The sequence below is a fragment of the Eptesicus fuscus genome, chromosome 9 (assembly GCF_027574615.1).
Source record: "Eptesicus fuscus isolate TK198812 chromosome 9, DD_ASM_mEF_20220401, whole genome shotgun sequence".
NCBI lineage: Eukaryota > Metazoa > Chordata > Mammalia > Chiroptera > Vespertilionidae > Eptesicus > Eptesicus fuscus.
In genome coordinates, this window is record NC_072481.1 from 17,885,399 (window position 1) to 17,903,244 (window position 17,846).

General features: G+C 37.8%; 1 protein-coding gene across 8 annotated transcripts in view; it reads left to right on the plus strand.

Moving 5' to 3' along the window:
* EPB41 (erythrocyte membrane protein band 4.1) overlaps positions 1–17,846 on the plus strand; it is a 136,936-nt gene that overhangs the window by 72,670 nt on the left and 46,420 nt on the right. For all 8 annotated transcript variants that reach the window (XM_054720933.1, XM_054720937.1, XM_054720938.1 and 5 more), the window contains 4 exons: positions 2,256–2,343; positions 8,747–8,899; positions 11,154–11,251; positions 13,944–14,116. In XM_054720933.1, coding sequence (XP_054576908.1) covers positions 2,256–2,343; positions 8,747–8,899; positions 11,154–11,251; positions 13,944–14,116 — 512 coding nt within the window. The remainder of the gene's footprint in view (positions 1–2,255; positions 2,344–8,746; positions 8,900–11,153; positions 11,252–13,943; positions 14,117–17,846) is intronic.

The following is a 17,846-nucleotide window of genomic DNA, read 5'->3' on the forward strand; positions in this document are numbered from 1 at the left end:
TGGAATCGAACCTGTGTCCCTTCAGTCCGCAGGCTGACATTCTATCCACTGAGCCAAACCGGCTAGGGTGGAAAGTTATATCTTTAAATTTAAAGATCTCTTCTTACTACCTGCCCATAATACACTTTTAAAGCATGCTTACTCAGAAAAGCATTTGACCACATAGTTTGAAATTTAAATCTGAACTCAAATTGATTGACCCCATTAATATCCCTTAGAGTTGGAGGAGTGAGTATAGGGAAGATTTTATCATAATTGTTTTAAAATTTGTCTTCAAATTCAAGTGGTCAAAATTATTTCTCTTTTATGAGCTGCATAAGGTATATCACTGTTGCAATAAAAAAAATAAACATTTATATTTTACAAAGCAGTTTTACAACCATTACCTAATTTTGTCCTACCAGTCACATTCATTCAGCAAAGAAAAAATTATTGTATTGATTTTGATTTTATAGTTCAGATATTGAAGAAGACACCAGGTCACTACTGTTTCAGTGTAGGAGCCAGGATTCCAGTTCAAGCAATATAACTTGAGTCCTGACTAAATCCTGCTGCCTTAAACAAGGAGTCATAACTTGCCCATGACTATGTGATCCCTCAGGACCTTTTTTTTTCATCAGCAAAATGAAAGTGTTGAACTCTGCAGTCTTCAAGCTCCATTCCAGATTCAAAATCCTAAAATTCGCCCAGCCCGGTGTGGTTCAGCGATTGAGCGATGGAGCATTGACCCAGGAACCAAGAGGTCACTGGTTCGATTCTGGTCAGGGCATAAGCCCTGGTTGCACTGGATCCTCACTAGGGGCATGCAGGAGGCAGCCAATTGAGATTCTCTCTCATCATTAATGTTTCTATCTCTTTCTCCCTCTCCCTTTCTCTCTGAAATCAATAAAAATATATACACTGAGTGGCCAGATTATTATGATCTCTGAATGCATAATAATCTGGCCACTCAGTGTATATTTTAAAAATCCTAAAATTCAAGCCATAGATAATAGTAACTACAAAAACCATGAAATGACTCTTATATCTATAAAGTATATAACTTATGTGGGGTGGAAAAACTATAAAACTTTCCTGTGTTTTTAATGACTTGACTATACAGATTTGTAAATGTCTTAATTTTCTTTTCTCCAATTTCAGATCTATTAATAAATAGAATTCAGGTGTGACAGTGGAGTGCTTGTGAAAAGCAGTTTATTCGGGGAGGCTGTGACATGAACAATTCTGCTCCTCTCTCCTGAGATTTTTTTTTTTTTTTTTTGGTTGTTGTTCCAAGGAACCCTTTGTTCTTTTTAATGAGGGTAAAGACAGATGGGTTTGAAAGAGACTTTTCCTCCTGTTAAATGAATAGGCCAGTGCTGCTTTGTATAGCTCGAGGCAGTCTTATGGGAAACAGGCATTTCCATGATTTTTGTTTGGGGTTGTGGGTGCATTGTTGTTGCTGTGAAGTTATATTTGATTGGTCTGAATTGTGCAGCACTAGGAGTGATATCTTTCTCTTCAACATAACTGCTCACGAGATCGTTTTTTGGGGGAAAAAAAAGTTAAAAAGAAGGAAAGACCATCACAGTGAGTGTTTAGGCAGTGAGACTGATTGTTTTCAAACAAATCAAATTCATTATATGCCTAGTAATGAAGACATCTTAATAACAGAGAAAGCAGCTCCATTATCTACATGCTTCTATTAACCAATTTATTTTGTTTAGATCAGTGGGCAGGAACACCATCTGTTAGAATTTTTTTTTCATCAAGCCTGTCCTCATTAAGAATCTCCAGTTAAGTAACTTCAGCTGCCCTTCTGTTTAATTTTCATAGTAACTCAATTCAGGGGTATGGAGAGAAAAAAGCAGCTAAGAAGATATTGTAAATTGTACCATGCCCTCAGAGGATTTAATTTAGTCACCCCTTTAGCAAGAAAAATTAGTGGGAGGAGTTTATGTGTGTAGGGAAAAAGGCTGAGGAGAGGAAGGGGCAGAACTGATGGTGAATGAGGCTGCTTTAAGGAAATTGGTTAGTAGGATTTTTTTTTTTACTTTTTTTTTTTTTCCTGATAGCTTTTTGGTGGACTTTCTGTTGTTCTAAGATTTCTTATTTTAAGAGTCATTTTCCATAATATTCTTCTTTCAGAATTATGACCTATACATACATATTGGTATATATGTTTATATGTTTATATAAAATACAATTATACAAATGTTACTGCAAATGTTGACACTGTGACACTGAAAGGGTTTTAAATTTGTATTCTTTCAAAGGTCCATGACTCCAGCTCAAGCTGACCTGGAATTTCTTGAGAATGCCAAAAAGTTGTCTATGTATGGTGTTGACCTTCATAAAGCAAAGGTAATAACTTCGGCCTTTATTAACATGCATGTATCAGACCTGTGCCATATAATACTTCTCACCAACCTTTATCTGGGGTTATTATTATAAAACATTCTAAAGAGAGAAGAGTTCTTGTTAGACTTTTAAGTCTATGAATTGAATCAATCAAGTGTATCAAGTATTAAAATGAATTGCCCCTTTGTAATTCCATTAGAATTCAAGTTTCGCATCCAAGCTATCAAAATATATAACATCTAGAGCAAAAGAAATTGTTTTCCTAAAATACAGATATATTTGAAAATGTTGCGTGGCATCCGCGTATGTTTCACAGCCAATGTCACATATGTCCGAATTGGAGTGTTTACTAACTATGCAGATTCCTAAACTCCTCCCAGATTTACTGAATTATTTTGGAGGAAAGGCCAAATTTCTAGATTTAATAAGCATCCCAAATGATTCTCATCTATGTTTGAATCTGAGAACCATTGGCCTAAGGTAGTAGTTCTCAAAGTGTGATCTCTGAACCAGCATACAATAATAATTTAGCATTATTGAGGAACTTGTTAGAAATGCACACTCCAGGCCCCATCCCAGAATTACTGAATAAGAAACTTTGTGGGTAGAACCCAGCAATCTGCTTAATCAGTCTTTCCAGGTGATTCTAGTGCACATGGCATGAACAATAGTGGCTCATTTGAGAACCACTGGGTTATGATATTGGAAACTTGAGCTCTAATCCTAGTTCTGTTTAATACAACATAATAGAATGAATACTTAAGGGCAGATGCTTGACTTCTCTCATCTTCAGCTACTGAAATGGCTGGGAGGTTGAGGAGTTTGTGAGGGAAAGGGCTCAAGGGATGATCAGAGTTTCATAGAGGAACTTAACTAGGATGCATGAAGAGGGGACTTAAAACGATGTCCAATGAGAAACAAGCAAAGGAATAGGGATACTTAGCCCACAGAAGAGAAAGTTGGGAAGACATAATATCCTGTCTTCATGCATTTAAAGGATTGGTATGTGAGATATAGATTTTACTATGGCTCTAAGATATAAGACTAGAGCCAGTAGAGTAAACTACAGAGAAATTCTGTTCAGCATAGTTTGACAAATTGTCTAACAGTCAAAGCTATTCAGAGAAGGGATGGGCTACCTTATAAGATAGTGAGCTCTCTATTGTCAGAGGTATCCCATGGTAGGGAGTATAGTTACTTGGGTGATTGGACTAAAGTGACCTTTCAAGCTTCTCCCAATGTGAATATCTGATATCTGAAGTCTCTTCCTTAAGTTACATTAATTCTATTACAATTTCATTGCATGTTAGTGGTTTTTCTAAAGATGTTGTTCCAGATTGTTTTGGGCTGGGCACTATAACTTTGAATCTATGTAATCGGTGAATCTGTAAAGTAGATGGTAGGAAGATGAGTATATTAGAATAGCTATATTTCCAGAACTGAAATTGTTTGGTTTTGCTCTTAATTCCTACTGGAGGCTGGCTGTTGATTCAGTAATTATCTGGAATGAATAGAGGAGTCAGGTAAAATGTTCCTTTCCCAAATGTTGTAAAGCAAATTGTTTCTTCAGAACATATAATTGAGAGATATTGTTGTACCTACAGGCTTTAAGAACTTAAGAGGACATCTTCTGGGAAATTCTCAGTTACGTAGTCATTGAATTGGAGCTCTATATAATTTCTGCTTCTCGATTGTGCGTACACGTACACATGTAGGCACTAATATGTTTTTCTATACCCAATTGAGGAAAAGAATTAGTCAAGAAACCTTTAACTCTAGGTTTTGATTACTTATCTAAATAAGTAATCATCTGTAGAAATTAACTTAGGTGAAATTTAGTTTCCTTGAGTTTCAGACATACACTGAGTGGCCAGATTATTATGATCTCTGAACTCATAATAATCTGGCCACTCACTGTATTTCCTATATAATAAAAGGCTAATATGCAAATTGTCCCCTCGACCAGGAGTTCAACCAGCAGGCAGGCCGGCCAACCGCCCATGTCCCCTCCCCCTGGCCAGGCTGGCCGGACCCCACCCATGCACAAATTCATGCACCGGGCCTTTAATACACACACACACACACACACACACACACACACACACACACACTGAGCGGCCAGATTATAGATGATTAACATTTAATTTTTAAATTTTTCTTTAAGAAAAGAGGCATGTAAATGTGACTATGTTTTATCTCACTGTTCTTTCTTGACTTGGGGATAATATTTATAATTTAATATACTTAACATAATAATTATAAGAATTTGCAATTCTCTCACATTAAGTTTATATAGTAATAAAGTTAATTCCTTTACTTATCATGATTTTTGAAAGGATGATCACTTTATCATAAAAAAAAAAAAAAAAGCCTGGCTAGTGTTGCTCAGTGGTTGAGTGTTGATTTATGAACCAGGAGGTCGCAGTTTAATTCCCGGTCAGGGCACATGCCTGGGTTGCAGGTTCGATCCCTAATAGGGGGACTGCAGGAGGCAGCCAATCAATGATTCTATCTTGATGTTTCTCTCTCTCTCTCTCTCCCTCCCCCTTCCTCTCTGAAATAAATATATATATATTTTTAAAAGATAATTGTGCAAAATGTTTATTGGTATACTAGAGGTCTAGTGCATGGATTTGTGCACTGGTGGGGTCCCTTGGCCTGGCCTGCACCCTCTCACAATCTGGGACCCCTCAGGGGATGTCAGAGAGTCAGTTTTGGCATGATCCCTGCAGGCCAGGCCAAGATTACCCCACCAGTACATCCATGCACAAGGCCTCTAGTATGCATATAAGAAATTTGGTTAATCTCTTCCCACCCCGCCTTCCCTCTGAGATTCATCAGTCTGTTCCATGTTTCTATGCCTGTGGTTTCCGTTCCAGTGTTGAGCGTCTGCCCTCTGGTGGTCAGTGCGCATCATAGCTACCAGTTGGCCTGTCGCTTAGGCTTTTATATCTATACTAATAATAGCCTAGGACCGTCACGACTTAAACGACCAGATGGACGACCAGTCACCAGGAAGTGCATGGAGCACCTCTTGGTCCCTCCCCTATGGCCCACAGGCTCCTATCACAGCAAGGCTGGCAGCAGGCGGTCAGGCGGGGTGGCGGGGGGGGGAGGTGGGGCGAGGCAGGCACAGCGAGGTCATTAGCCTCCGGCCAGGGACCAGGCCGGAGGCCTAATGACCTCGCTGCTGCTGCGGTGGCTGCAGATCAAGCCCAGAGAAAGGCCTGGAGAGAGAGGCAGGGCCTGATCTGCAGCCTCCGCGGCTGCTGGCGAGGCCCAGAGAGAGAGAGAGAGGCAGGGCCTGATCTGCAGCTGCTGCGGATCAGGCCCAGAGATAGGCCCAGAGAGAAAGGCAGCTGTCAGCAGGGCATTCTGGATTTCCCAGAAGAGTCAATGGCTGCCTAGTAGGTGGAGCTTTTGACACTGACTGGCATAGAAACTGACCAATCAGAACCAAATCTGGGTGAACTGCGAGGAGGCAATGGCTGCCTAGGAGGCAGGGCTTTTGACGCTGACTGGCATAGAAACTGACCAATCAGAACCTAATTTGGGTGAACTGCTAAGGCAGAACCTAAGGTGGGGGCTGAGGAGGGGTTTTAAGGGCAACAGCTGTTTGGTACAAGGTGCAAGAAAGCGGTTCAATTTTTTAATAACCAGTTTGGCAGTATAGTGCATATGGCTGGCTATCAGTCCAGATATAGGGATTATGTATTTTTGTCTGCAAAGAGCATCTCCTCCTGCTGAAAAAGGCTTTCCCCCCCGCATTTAAGCAATCCTATCCTATATTATCTATACTAATAAAAGGGTAATATGCTAATTAGACTGGGTTGACTGGCCATCTTCCAGATGTCTGACTTCCTTCCAGACAAAGCCATGGTGGTGGGGGTCAAGGCAGAGGCAGTTAGGGGCGATCAGGCCAGCAAGGGAGGGCAGTTGGGGGTGAGATCAGGCTGGCAGGGGGTTAGGGGCAATCAGGCCAGCAGGGGAGGGCAGTTGGGGGCAACCAGGCCAGCAGGGGAGGGCAATTAGGGGTGATCAGGCTGGCAGGGGAGAGCAGTTGGGGGCAATCAGGCCAGCAGGGGAGCAGTTAGGGGTGATCAGGAAGGCAGGCAGAGGTGGTTAGGGGCGATCAGGCAGGCATGCAGAGAGGTTAGGGGTGATTAGGCAGGCAGGCAGAGGGGTTAGGGGCAATCAGGCAGGCAGAGTGGTTAGGGGCAATCAGGCAGGCAGGCAGGTGAACGGTTAGGAGCCAGTGGTCCCAGATTGCGAGAGGGTTGTCCGACTGCCTAAACCGGCAGTTGGACATCCCCCAAGGGGTCCCCAATTGGAGAGGGTGCAGGCTGGGCTGAGGGAACCACCCCCCCATGCACGAATTTCGTGCACTGGGCCTATAGTATATAGATATATCCCTAAACCCTGGCCTCCAAGAAGTCATATAGTCTACTGACTTAAACATATACACTGAGTGGCCAGATTATTATGATCTCTGGACACATAATAATCTGGCCACTCAATATGTGTGTGTGTGTGTGTGTGTGTGTGTGTGTGTGTGTGTGTGTGTGTAGAGGCCCAGTGCATGAATTCGTGCATGGGTGGGGTCCTGCCAGCCTGGCCAGGGGGAGGGGACATGGGTGGTTGGCCGGCCTGCCTGCCTGCCTGCTGGTCGAACTCCTGGTCAAGGGGACAATTTGCATATTAGCCTTTTATTATATAGGATATACACTGAGTGGCCAGATTATTATGCATTCAGAGATCATAATAATCTGGCCACTCAGTGTATGTATAGGATATGCAGCTACCATAGCTACTGTAGTAATTATTTGGGGATTATGATAGTGATAGGTTTGAGTATTTTAGACCTTAGAGGCCAAAATGAAAACAATGTTTACTAGAATTTTTATATACAGATAAGCATTGTAAAAGTAAATTAGTGTCTCTTTTTGGAGTCTTAAGGTAAGCCTTTTTAGAGGCAGAGACTCAGTTTTATGGGAGAAATGTTGTGAAGGCAAATGAGGTGCAAGCTCTGTGTCATTTCACAGTAGCTTTGAGAGGTAGTGATGGTGGCGATATAGCCATATTGCTTCTTATAGCAGTTGATTCCTTCAGTATATATAATATGTTCATGTCTGTGTTTCTTGGACAAAAGAAAAGCAGATGTTCCCTCAGAATCACCAATAACGAATGAAATAATTGATATTACTGGTTCAAGGTTTAAATCTAATGTATTTTGTTACTAAAATAACTTGAAATTCTTTGTCAATCTAAATGAATCAAAACTCTTGTAAATCAGAAGCAAAGGATTTACTGATATTTGTCATAATAAGTTATGAATAGTAATGTAGGCAGGTAACAAACTCAATGTAAACATATATTGAGCATGTTGTCAATAACAGACAGTATTTGGGGTAATACAGAAATGATTAAGATACAATTTCCACCCTTAAGGACTGGATTGTAATTTTTTTCTAGTTGTTTTCCTAATTATAGGTGATATACATATAATTACATAATATAATGATTACTAGTAATATCTATGTATGTATATATGTATGTCTTACCCAAACATATTTGTATGTGCCTAGAAAATAGGATGATAATCCTGGAAATTATCAAATTATTACTGGTTACTGTTAAGGAGTGTGGGAGGAGAGGGTAGAGTTTTACTTTTATTTTACATACTTCTGTATTTGAATTTTTTACATACATGTATTAGTTTAGTGATATGTAAATGTTTTTAAAATACATGTTTATTATAATTGGAAAATATAGAAAGCTAAAATGAAATATTGCTCATAATTGTACCAACTAAAGAATACCATTGTTAATGTTTTGCTATATTCATCTTTCTTCTCTCTCTCTATTTTTTATATTGTTGTGATCAAATTATATATGCAGCTTTAACCTGCTTTATTTTACTCAACATTATAACAATTATTTTCCCGTTTATCTCCCAAATTCTATGTAATTATTTTAGTGGTCACATTGTATTGCACCAAAGGATGGGCAATAATTTAACCCTGGAGGTTGGGTACTTAGGTTATATCCAATTTTTCACTCTTACAACATTCTGAATATTTTCATATATAAAGCGTTTTCTGTGATTTGAATTATTTTCTTGGAACAAATTACAGAAATAGAATTACTGTGTCTGTTTTGGACATTTTAAAGATATTTGTGATAGGTAATAACATTGTGTTTGTTTGTTTTTTAATGTGGTAGAGTAATGACATTTTTACATAGACCGAATAGTCCCATGGGTTATTATTGTTATGTTAAGGTTTATTATTCATGGTATGCTTTGTAACCCTTTTTGGTTGTTGATAGCTTCAGATTCTCTAGTAATAGTCAGCAGTGTGATAAGCACTTTGCTCAAGACTGAAATGCTAATGCTTCTCTTTTTCAGGACTTGGAGGGAGTGGACATCATCCTAGGTGTCTGCTCTAGTGGCCTTCTGGTTTACAAAGATAAGCTGAGAATTAACCGCTTTCCTTGGCCCAAAGTGCTGAAGATTTCTTATAAACGTAGCAGCTTTTTTATCAAGATTCGGCCTGGAGAGGTATAGAATTTGTGCCCCCCGCCGAATCAAACACATACCATGTCTAAAACATCTCTTCGCTTCCTGTTTTTCTTGTTCTGTCATCTAAGAGGTCTCTCTGTAGTTAACTATGCAGGAGCTGATATTCTATTTTCTCAATCAGTCCTGTAATGCTGCTTTTCCTCCTTGCTACTGGTTTTCTGGGCTTTTCTCTTTATGTAAGTAAATATACCATGGCCAAAAGTGAAACTTGCATTGATAAACTTGTTCCTTGTTTACTCCAGGTAAAATCTTCAGGGAAAATAGTTTTAAATTGAATAGCATGAGATTTTTAAATTGTGGAGTTTAAGTTACTCATGTTTTATACTACCAATCTCTTACTCATTTAATGAAAATGTATTTTTATGCGTAGCTTCTAGTAGTTACTGGGAATATATTCCAGGCTCAAGTTCTAGATTTTTAATAGAGTTGTTTAACTTTGTGTCAGATAATTCAGTTATTAGTTGGTGGGCAAGTTTCAGGATATACTAATGCTGACCAAATTTAACTTTTATATTAGATAGTCATTTTGTATAGAGGAAAATTGTTTAAGTAGGAATTAAATTTTTTAAAAAGTTCTACCTCCTACTCTGCCACCTACTAAGTAAAAGACCCTGGAGAAATCTAAGACTCAGCTTCTTTATCATTCAAGGTGGAAAATACTTTCTCTGTCAGGGTTGATTTGAAGATCAAATGAGAAGACAGTTGCAAAAGGTCTAAGCTGGAAAACATACTAATGTAGAGGGGTGTTTTTTGTGTGTGTGTATATCACCATCTGCTGGTGAAAATGGCTCATTATTTGAGCATGGAAATACTGGATTTTCAGCCTTAAAAATCTCATAAGAATGATCATTGAAGCATTTATTTAGTACCATAATTATTTACCTGTGCCTTTCACAGGACAATCTCTGTCTTCTGTCAAAGAGTTTCAAACCAAAAGTCATTCAGTCAACAGATACTTATTGAGGGTATTTGTTGTGCCATGCACTACTCTAGGGGCTAGGAACAGTGAATAAAAGTCCATCTTTTTTTGTGGAAAGGCACGCATACACACACATACACACACATTTTAATAAATTTGTTAATTGGAGTTTTTGGTTTCTTTAAATGTAACTATATAATATACACTAAAATTTCAGAATTCTTACTTTAAGAAAGCAATCAGGAACAACAGTAGGATTTCAATAAGTGTACTATTATGACTATAGTAGATGATTTGGAAGTAGCATGGCTTAGTGGAAACCAAGAAATTCTGGTTATGCCACTTCATAACTGTGAAACTGAGAAGTAACTTGTCTGACCTCAGTTTTTTTATGTGTAATATTATCTAGTCATAGCATATTGGCAATAATAGGCGCTAGAAATAAATGTCAGTTTCCTTTCCATCTTAAAAAGCATGCTTAAAGCAGAAACAAAGAGATAGAGACTAGCAGGATATGGTTTGCTTCAGTCAAAGAGGTATCAGGATAAATTAATGATCAATTAAAGGAAAAAAGAGAAGGCAATTAATAATCAAGAATTGGTTTGAGCCAAAATCTTTCAATTTAAAAAAAAAATTTTTTTTAATCCTCATCCGAGGCTATTTTCCCATTGATTTTAGAGAGAGTGGAAGAGAGAGTGAAAGACAGAAATATTGATGTGAGATAAGTATTGATTGGTTGCCTCCTTCACGAGCCCCGAACAGGGCCAGGGCCGGGGAGGAGCCTGCAATGCTGCACCCAAGGTCGGTGCCCTTGACCGGAATCAAACCTGGGACCCTTCAGTCCGCAGGCCGATGCTCTACCCCTGAGCCAAACCGGCAAAATCTTTCATCTTTAGCTCCTATTACGAAAATAAATAAATGAATAAATTTGCATAATAATATTGTTTGATTGGAGGAATCATCTGCTATCTCATTCCCTGAGCATTAAGTAATCTAGTATCCCAAGTGCAAATGATGACTAAGAAAGAGCCCTATCTGGACAATCAAAAGGTAACTTAATTATGACCCAGAAAAATGTACTCTGTATGTGTGTGTTTCTGAGGAAAATAAGATGCATCTCATGGCTTCCTTATTGTGGAAAAAGCCACCTTGGTGAGTAAATTTCTTTTTGTAAGTAGGAAAATATTTCAAATATTTTATGCCTTTAGGAATGTTCTTTTTATTCTTGATGACCTTTTCTGTAGCACCATATTTCTCTGGTCCTTATCACTATAGTCAATCCTTTATGTTCAATGTTTATTTGTGTTTTTATAGCAAGAACAGTATGAAAGTACCATCGGATTCAAACTTCCCAGTTACCGAGCAGCTAAGAAATTATGGAAAGTCTGTGTAGAGCATCACACATTTTTCAGGTATTGTTCTCACTTCAGTATTTTTCAAGGATAAACTGTTTATGTAAGTTTCTGTTTTAAGTCTGCTATTAAAATTCCCTTCTTTGAATGACTGGCATTTTTTTTATTAGTATTTAGCTCAGGTAAGACCATCTTAAGCAAGACAGAATGAATCCAGTCCTCCTTTGGGTTGAAAAACATGCCTCAGCATTCCCAGAGCACCTTTCTGTGTATGGTAGGAGTAGAGAAGTGAGGATAGGAACCTGTGTTTACAGGGGGCTCTGTGATTGCTCTAACTGGAGCTGAAATAAGTCCTATCAGGAGGAGGTACCATGACTACCTCCACATGTAATTGCTCTAAGTAGTGCTTAACTACTTTCTGTGTGGGGCTTTTCACTGAAAGATGAAAGGTATGAAGCTGATCATTATCTTGGCCCTAATCAACCCAGAAAGGGAGCACAGAGAACCATCTTTGAAGCTCAAGTGTATCAGATGATCAGAAGAAAGTTTTCTTTCCTCTGGTTTTCAAGAGGCCATATCATTAACCCCCTGTCTTCATTTACCAAGCATTTTCTCTGGGTAGGTACTCTACGAGGCACTGAGACTATATATACTACAAGGTAGTTCTAGTCCCTGTCCTGATAGAACATGCAGTCTAGCTGAGAACACAGACCTTAGGCAAATTACTGTATTGAAAGGAGAGTCAGCTTGTTATTGTCAGCTTGCCTTTTTAAGAAGAGTTCTTTGTTATGGAAAATTGCATACATAACAACAGTAAAGAGACTAGTATAGTAAGGAGACTAGTATAATGCATATGACCCAGCTTCAATAATTACCATCCCAAGGCCAGTCTTGTTTTATCTATTAAGCCACCCAATTCTTCCCACTACTTCCTAGATTATTTTGAAGCAAATCCAAGACCTCATGTCATATCATTCGTAAATAAACTTGACTCGCAAATGGCTCTCAAGAGAGAGAATCATGATATCTTTTCCTTCTAGTTGTATTTTTCATATCATACTTAGTACTATAGCACAGTGGACAGGAAGAAAAGCCAGGGAAAATAACATTTAAATTCTCATTTAAAAATAAAACATGAAGATACATTTTATACCCAAATAAAGAATCTTAATCATTGGCTTTAAGATTTTTGTTTATGCTTTCATCATCCTCTTCTTTAAAATCAAACCAATAAAATAGAGATTTTTAAAAGGGTAAGAAAAAGTAAAAAAAAAAAAAAAGTTATTTTGAGTGTTTAGTATCTATGATATAGATTTCAGCTACAGCCAGTGTATTTACTTGTAGGATAGCATATTTAAATCCATTGCATCCAAATAAGAGGCTATATTAACATGTAATGCTTCAGTACATAAAAGAAAGTCAGTATTTGCTGAATTAAAATAAATGATCCCCAAGGAAAAAATATTCTTTTTTTATAGTATTTGATATAATGATTTATGTATTTATTCAGCAAACATTTATTGAGTGCCAAATTCATGCCAGGCACTATGCCAGAAGTGAAAACACAAGGATGAATAAGTGGAGACCAGCACATAAATTGTTTCAATTCAGTGTAGTAAATGCCCTGACTAAAGAGAGCACAGGGTACTGCATAAGAAGATGGGGTTCCTAACTGAGTTGAAAATATACTAAATAACCTATTAAATAGGTTACCAGGCATTAATTGAGTTTGGAGTACATTTGACAAAATTATTCCAGTAGAGTGGAAAAAGAGCTCTGATTTACAATGGCTAAGATTTGGAAACAGCCTAAGTGCCCATCAGCAGAAGAGTGGGTTAGAAAACTGTGGTACATCTACACAATGGAATACTACGCTGCTGTATAAAAGAAGGAATTTTTACCATTTGCAACAGCATGGATGGACCTGGAGAGCATTATGCTAAGCAAAATTAGCCAGTCAGAGAAAGATAAATATCACATGACCTCACCCATTTGTGAAATATAATGAACAGCATAAACTGATGAACAAAAACAGAACCAGAGTCATAGAAGCATCGAATAGACTGCCCAACCAGAGTCATAGAAGCATCGAATAGACTGTCCCCCTCTATGAGGGAAGGTGGGGGGGGGTGGGTGTGGAGACGGGGAGGGGGTAAGAAAACAACCAAAGGACTTGTATGCATGCATATGAGCATAAACAATGGACACAGATGGGGGGTGCGGGGAGGAAGGGGAGGGCATGTGCTGGGGGTTGGGGGTAGCCGGGGAGAGGTCAATGGGGGAGAAAGGAGACTTATGTAATACATTAAGCAATAAAGAACTTAAATTTAAAAAAAAAAAAAGAAAGTAAAAGAGCTGTGGGCTTAGTCTCTGTTACAGCCTCTTTACAGCTATGTGACCTTAAGCAAGTAACTTCTTTTTTGAGGTTCAGTTTCTTCTATCAATAAAATGATGACAATATTATGAGGATGTAGTGAAAATATTATAGTGCTATAAAAGGATTTTGAAAACCATAAGGCCCTGTCTATAGAGATATAATAATATAAGATGATATTAATATAAGTAAATTACACATGTTGCTTGGAGAAATGACAGAATTAAAATAATGATTGCTTGATTTAAAATATGTCTTAGTAACTATAAGGAAACTGAAAATTTTGAAACTTTTAAAATCTAGATTTTTGTCTTTAGTCTCACAGTCTCAGTAGAATGAGATAAAATATATATGATCATTATGGTTTTTTCCCCCCAGACTGACATCTACAGACACCATTCCTAAAAGCAAATTTCTTGCACTGGGATCCAAATTTCGATACAGTGGCCGAACTCAAGCTCAAACCAGACAAGCTAGTGCTCTGATTGACAGGCCAGCCCCACACTTCGAGCGTACAGCAAGTAAACGGGCATCCCGGAGCCTTGATGGAGGTTTGTATTCAATTTTGGTGATTTCCTATGAATCTAACTCTTTAGGGAGAAATAAAGTTATCTATAAGAGAACCAAATTAAAGAATGTCATTGGTAAAATGAAATGGATCTCACTAATTATCTAAGTTAGTGGAATCATCTTAAGAAAAGAAAAACTGAGGTTCAGAGAGAGTAGTAACCCGACCAAAGTTCCACTGATAGATAGTAGGAGATTAAACACAACTAGAATTAGAATTCAGAACCTCTACTGCAGAGTGAAACTTAATGTAGTATATTGAGCTAAAGCCTTCTTGAATGTTTTTGTTTGATTCTCACCCGAAGATATGTTTCTGTTGGTTTTTCTCTTTTTAGAGAGAGGAAGAGAGAGAGAGAGGGGAAGAGAACGAGAGATATCAATTGGTTGTCTCCCATATGCACTCCGTCTGGGGATTGAACCCACAACCTAGGCATGTGCTCTGACCAGAAATGGAACCCACAACCTTTCAGTGTATAGGACAATGCTCCAACTAACTGAACCACCAGGCCAAGGCCCTCTTGAATGTTTTTAAATAGTTTTTTTTTTTCAACTAGAAAAGAGGAAAAGGGTCTGCCTCACTAGAGCAATCAGTTAATTATTTTAGATCATTTGTCATGTGGCAATTATATACAGAAAAAGCAGGCCTATTAATGGAATCTCCAAATTTTGTTTAAATAAAATAGGGAGAAAATAAATAAGTTTCGTGATTGTCTATTCTAACCGAAGATCTATCTGAATCTTTCTAAGTATCGAAGATTTGAGAGCATTACTGAAATGAAGTATCAAGCCATATTTAGTTCTTTATGCCACTAAGAAAAGAAAAGGTAGTTAATAAATAAAAGTTCAGAAGTCAGAAACCAAAGTAGAGTATTGTTATGTCTGGTGCTCAGAGCATCTGCTTCTCTAGCTGAAGAAGTAAAACTGGTTCAGATCCCAGTTTACACGACAGAGTGGTAAATCACAAGGATAGCTAATAAAGACGACAAGGATCTTTCAACTTATATTTTTGTTGCACTTTTTGCTTTTCAAGCCATTTCCATATATTCCTATTTAGTACCAAGAAACATTTAGGAATTCTTGTTTTGCTCATGAGGAAACTAGGGCACAAAAAAGTTATATAACTTGCTAGGGTCACACAACTAGGAAGTTCATCCATTCTGCGAGTAGTGGTTGCAGTGATTCTTGCCAGGGGAATACATTCCTATCATTTTTTGGAGCTTTAAAACAAATCCCCAAGCCTGACTCTTAGATGTCTCATCTGTCTATGGTGGACCTGGGCAACAGTCCTTTTTAAGATCCACAGCTAATTCATGTGGGGTCCCTCTGGTAATGGAACCACTGATCCATTGCATGCCTATTGTGTCTGTACTATACTAGTAGAAGCTGTGCTAGTAAGTTACAGAGCTAGAACTGGAATTTAAGTCTCCTTTTACTCAACATGATGGTTTTGAGTTTTACTCTTTACTGCTATAATATATAAATGTCTAAGTTTCTGTTGTCACAGGGGAGCAATATAACACTGGAATTAATGGGTTCATAAGATTATCACAACCAGCACTCCAGAAATGGGAAATAATTGAATTTTGCAGGTTAAGTGTTCTCTACAGATGCATCAAGGTCTTGTATTAGTTAACAAATGAATTCATTAAACTGAAGAGCCAAAGCATCTTAAAAAGTATTCACTACCTACAACATTGTGAATATACTGAAAAACATGGAATTATGCACACTAACTGGGTGAATTGTATGTTATGTGAATTATATCTCAACGACCACAGTCACTGCCATGATTCTCTGTTCTGATCCATAATTTGTAGTAGTCTTATTGAGAAGAGGAAAGAAATTTGTCTCTCCAGGGCTCCCAGGCTATATTTTTCACTTGAATTGCATATCCATGTATACATAATTAATTTTTGCTCCACATGCTCTTGAAATATTAACCCATAACAAAAGAAATACAAAGACTTAGGTATGACATTAGAAGTTATTAATAGTTAGGGTTTATAAAGTATTTTTATAGGCATTGAATATGCTTCCCCCGGCTATTCTGTGGAGTTAATATCTTCCCCATTTTACTAATGATGCAACTTTCTGCCTCTCTTTCAACTGCCAGTTTCCACACTTTTACCTACTTTTCCACATGCAGTAGATTGCCAGGGCTAGGCCTGCTGAAGACATAATTCATTTGGCTCTGCAATATTAGTATTGGATTAAAACCAAACGCAAGTGGCAAAATAACACATGGTGAAAGCATGGGCTACGTTTCTGTGATGCCAGTCAGAGTTGAATTAATTCTTTGAGAGGAGGTGTGACTACACATGTATAATGATATTTCAACACAACTGTGAGCAAAATATTTTGTCACATTTCCCTGTGTTGTTAGAATTGGTCTACCATCTGCCATTCTTACATTGACTGGCTTAGAGCACCCATGAGAAGCAGGGACTTGCAACAGGGCAGAGTTTTCATTGAAAGAAAAAGTAGGTTATTATATTTCTGCTGTTATACTTCTGTGTCCTCTGAGGAATGATATCTTTCACTGGAGATCATTTTAGGGTTATGAGCATTTCTTTCTTGGTGTTGTCTATATGAAGTAGTTGTGTATTTTAATTTTTTATCCATCCTGATTTATGGAATTTTTTTTTGTTTTACCTAATCCTTACTGTTTATAAGTCTAAATTTATTAGGAGAAGTTAAGTTCCGTATACCCCGTTTAAGAAGGCAGAAACATGTGTAATACAAATTGTAAAGGTTTTCATGCAAAATAATTTAAAAGTCTCAGTACATGGAAGGCTGAATTGTTATCAGAGATATTAAATCATGTAGAAACACACTGCAATCCTAGACACTGTTAGGTAAGTTAGGTTTTACTACAAAGTGTATAGATGTTTCATTTTAGTCTATTTAGAAGAAGGAAGATAAAAATCATAAGAGTGTGAATGATTGCTTTGAAATAAGCTATCTGAAACTTAGCTGTCAAATGTCGAAACCAAAACTCTGAAAAGATCAAGCTTTTGTCATAAATCTGTATTGAATATTCTCTCTAAAAGGTTAGTTAACCTCAGCAACCTTAGCCTGTACACTCTGTATGCCTGTACCTCCTTCCACTTCTCTTCCCAGTTGGAACAACCAAAAATGTCTCCAGACATTGCCATGTGTTCTGTGGGAGGCGTAAATTACTCCTGGTCGAGAACTGCTGGCTTAAATAGATTAGAGAATAGGAGTTATAATACAAATTGATAAGACTCAAGGAGATGGCGGGACAGAACTCAAAAGGTTGGAGGATATTTCTGGTGGTGTTTTTTTTTTCCCCAAGGACTAACAGCCAAAAATTTTGAATTTGTATTATTTTAATCACATGACTTATTAAAAAGGAAAGTGTTTTGTTCCAAGATTTACCCTTAAACAAGCATCAAAAGCATACATGTCTTAAAAGATCCATTTATCAAGTTATTTTGTAATCATTCCGAGGAAGCTTCACAGAAGAAATCAAACTTATTCCTTTTTTCTAGAATATATTTTTAGGTTCCTGAAATTACCTGTAAGTGAATAGATCTTTGTTTTTTTAAAAAATATATTTTTATTTATTTCAGAGAGGAAGGGGGAAGGAGAGAAACATCAATGATGAGAGAGAATTATTGATTAGCTGCCTCCTGCGCATGCCCCCTACTGGGAATTGAGCTTGCAACCCAGGCATGTGCCCCCACTGGGAAT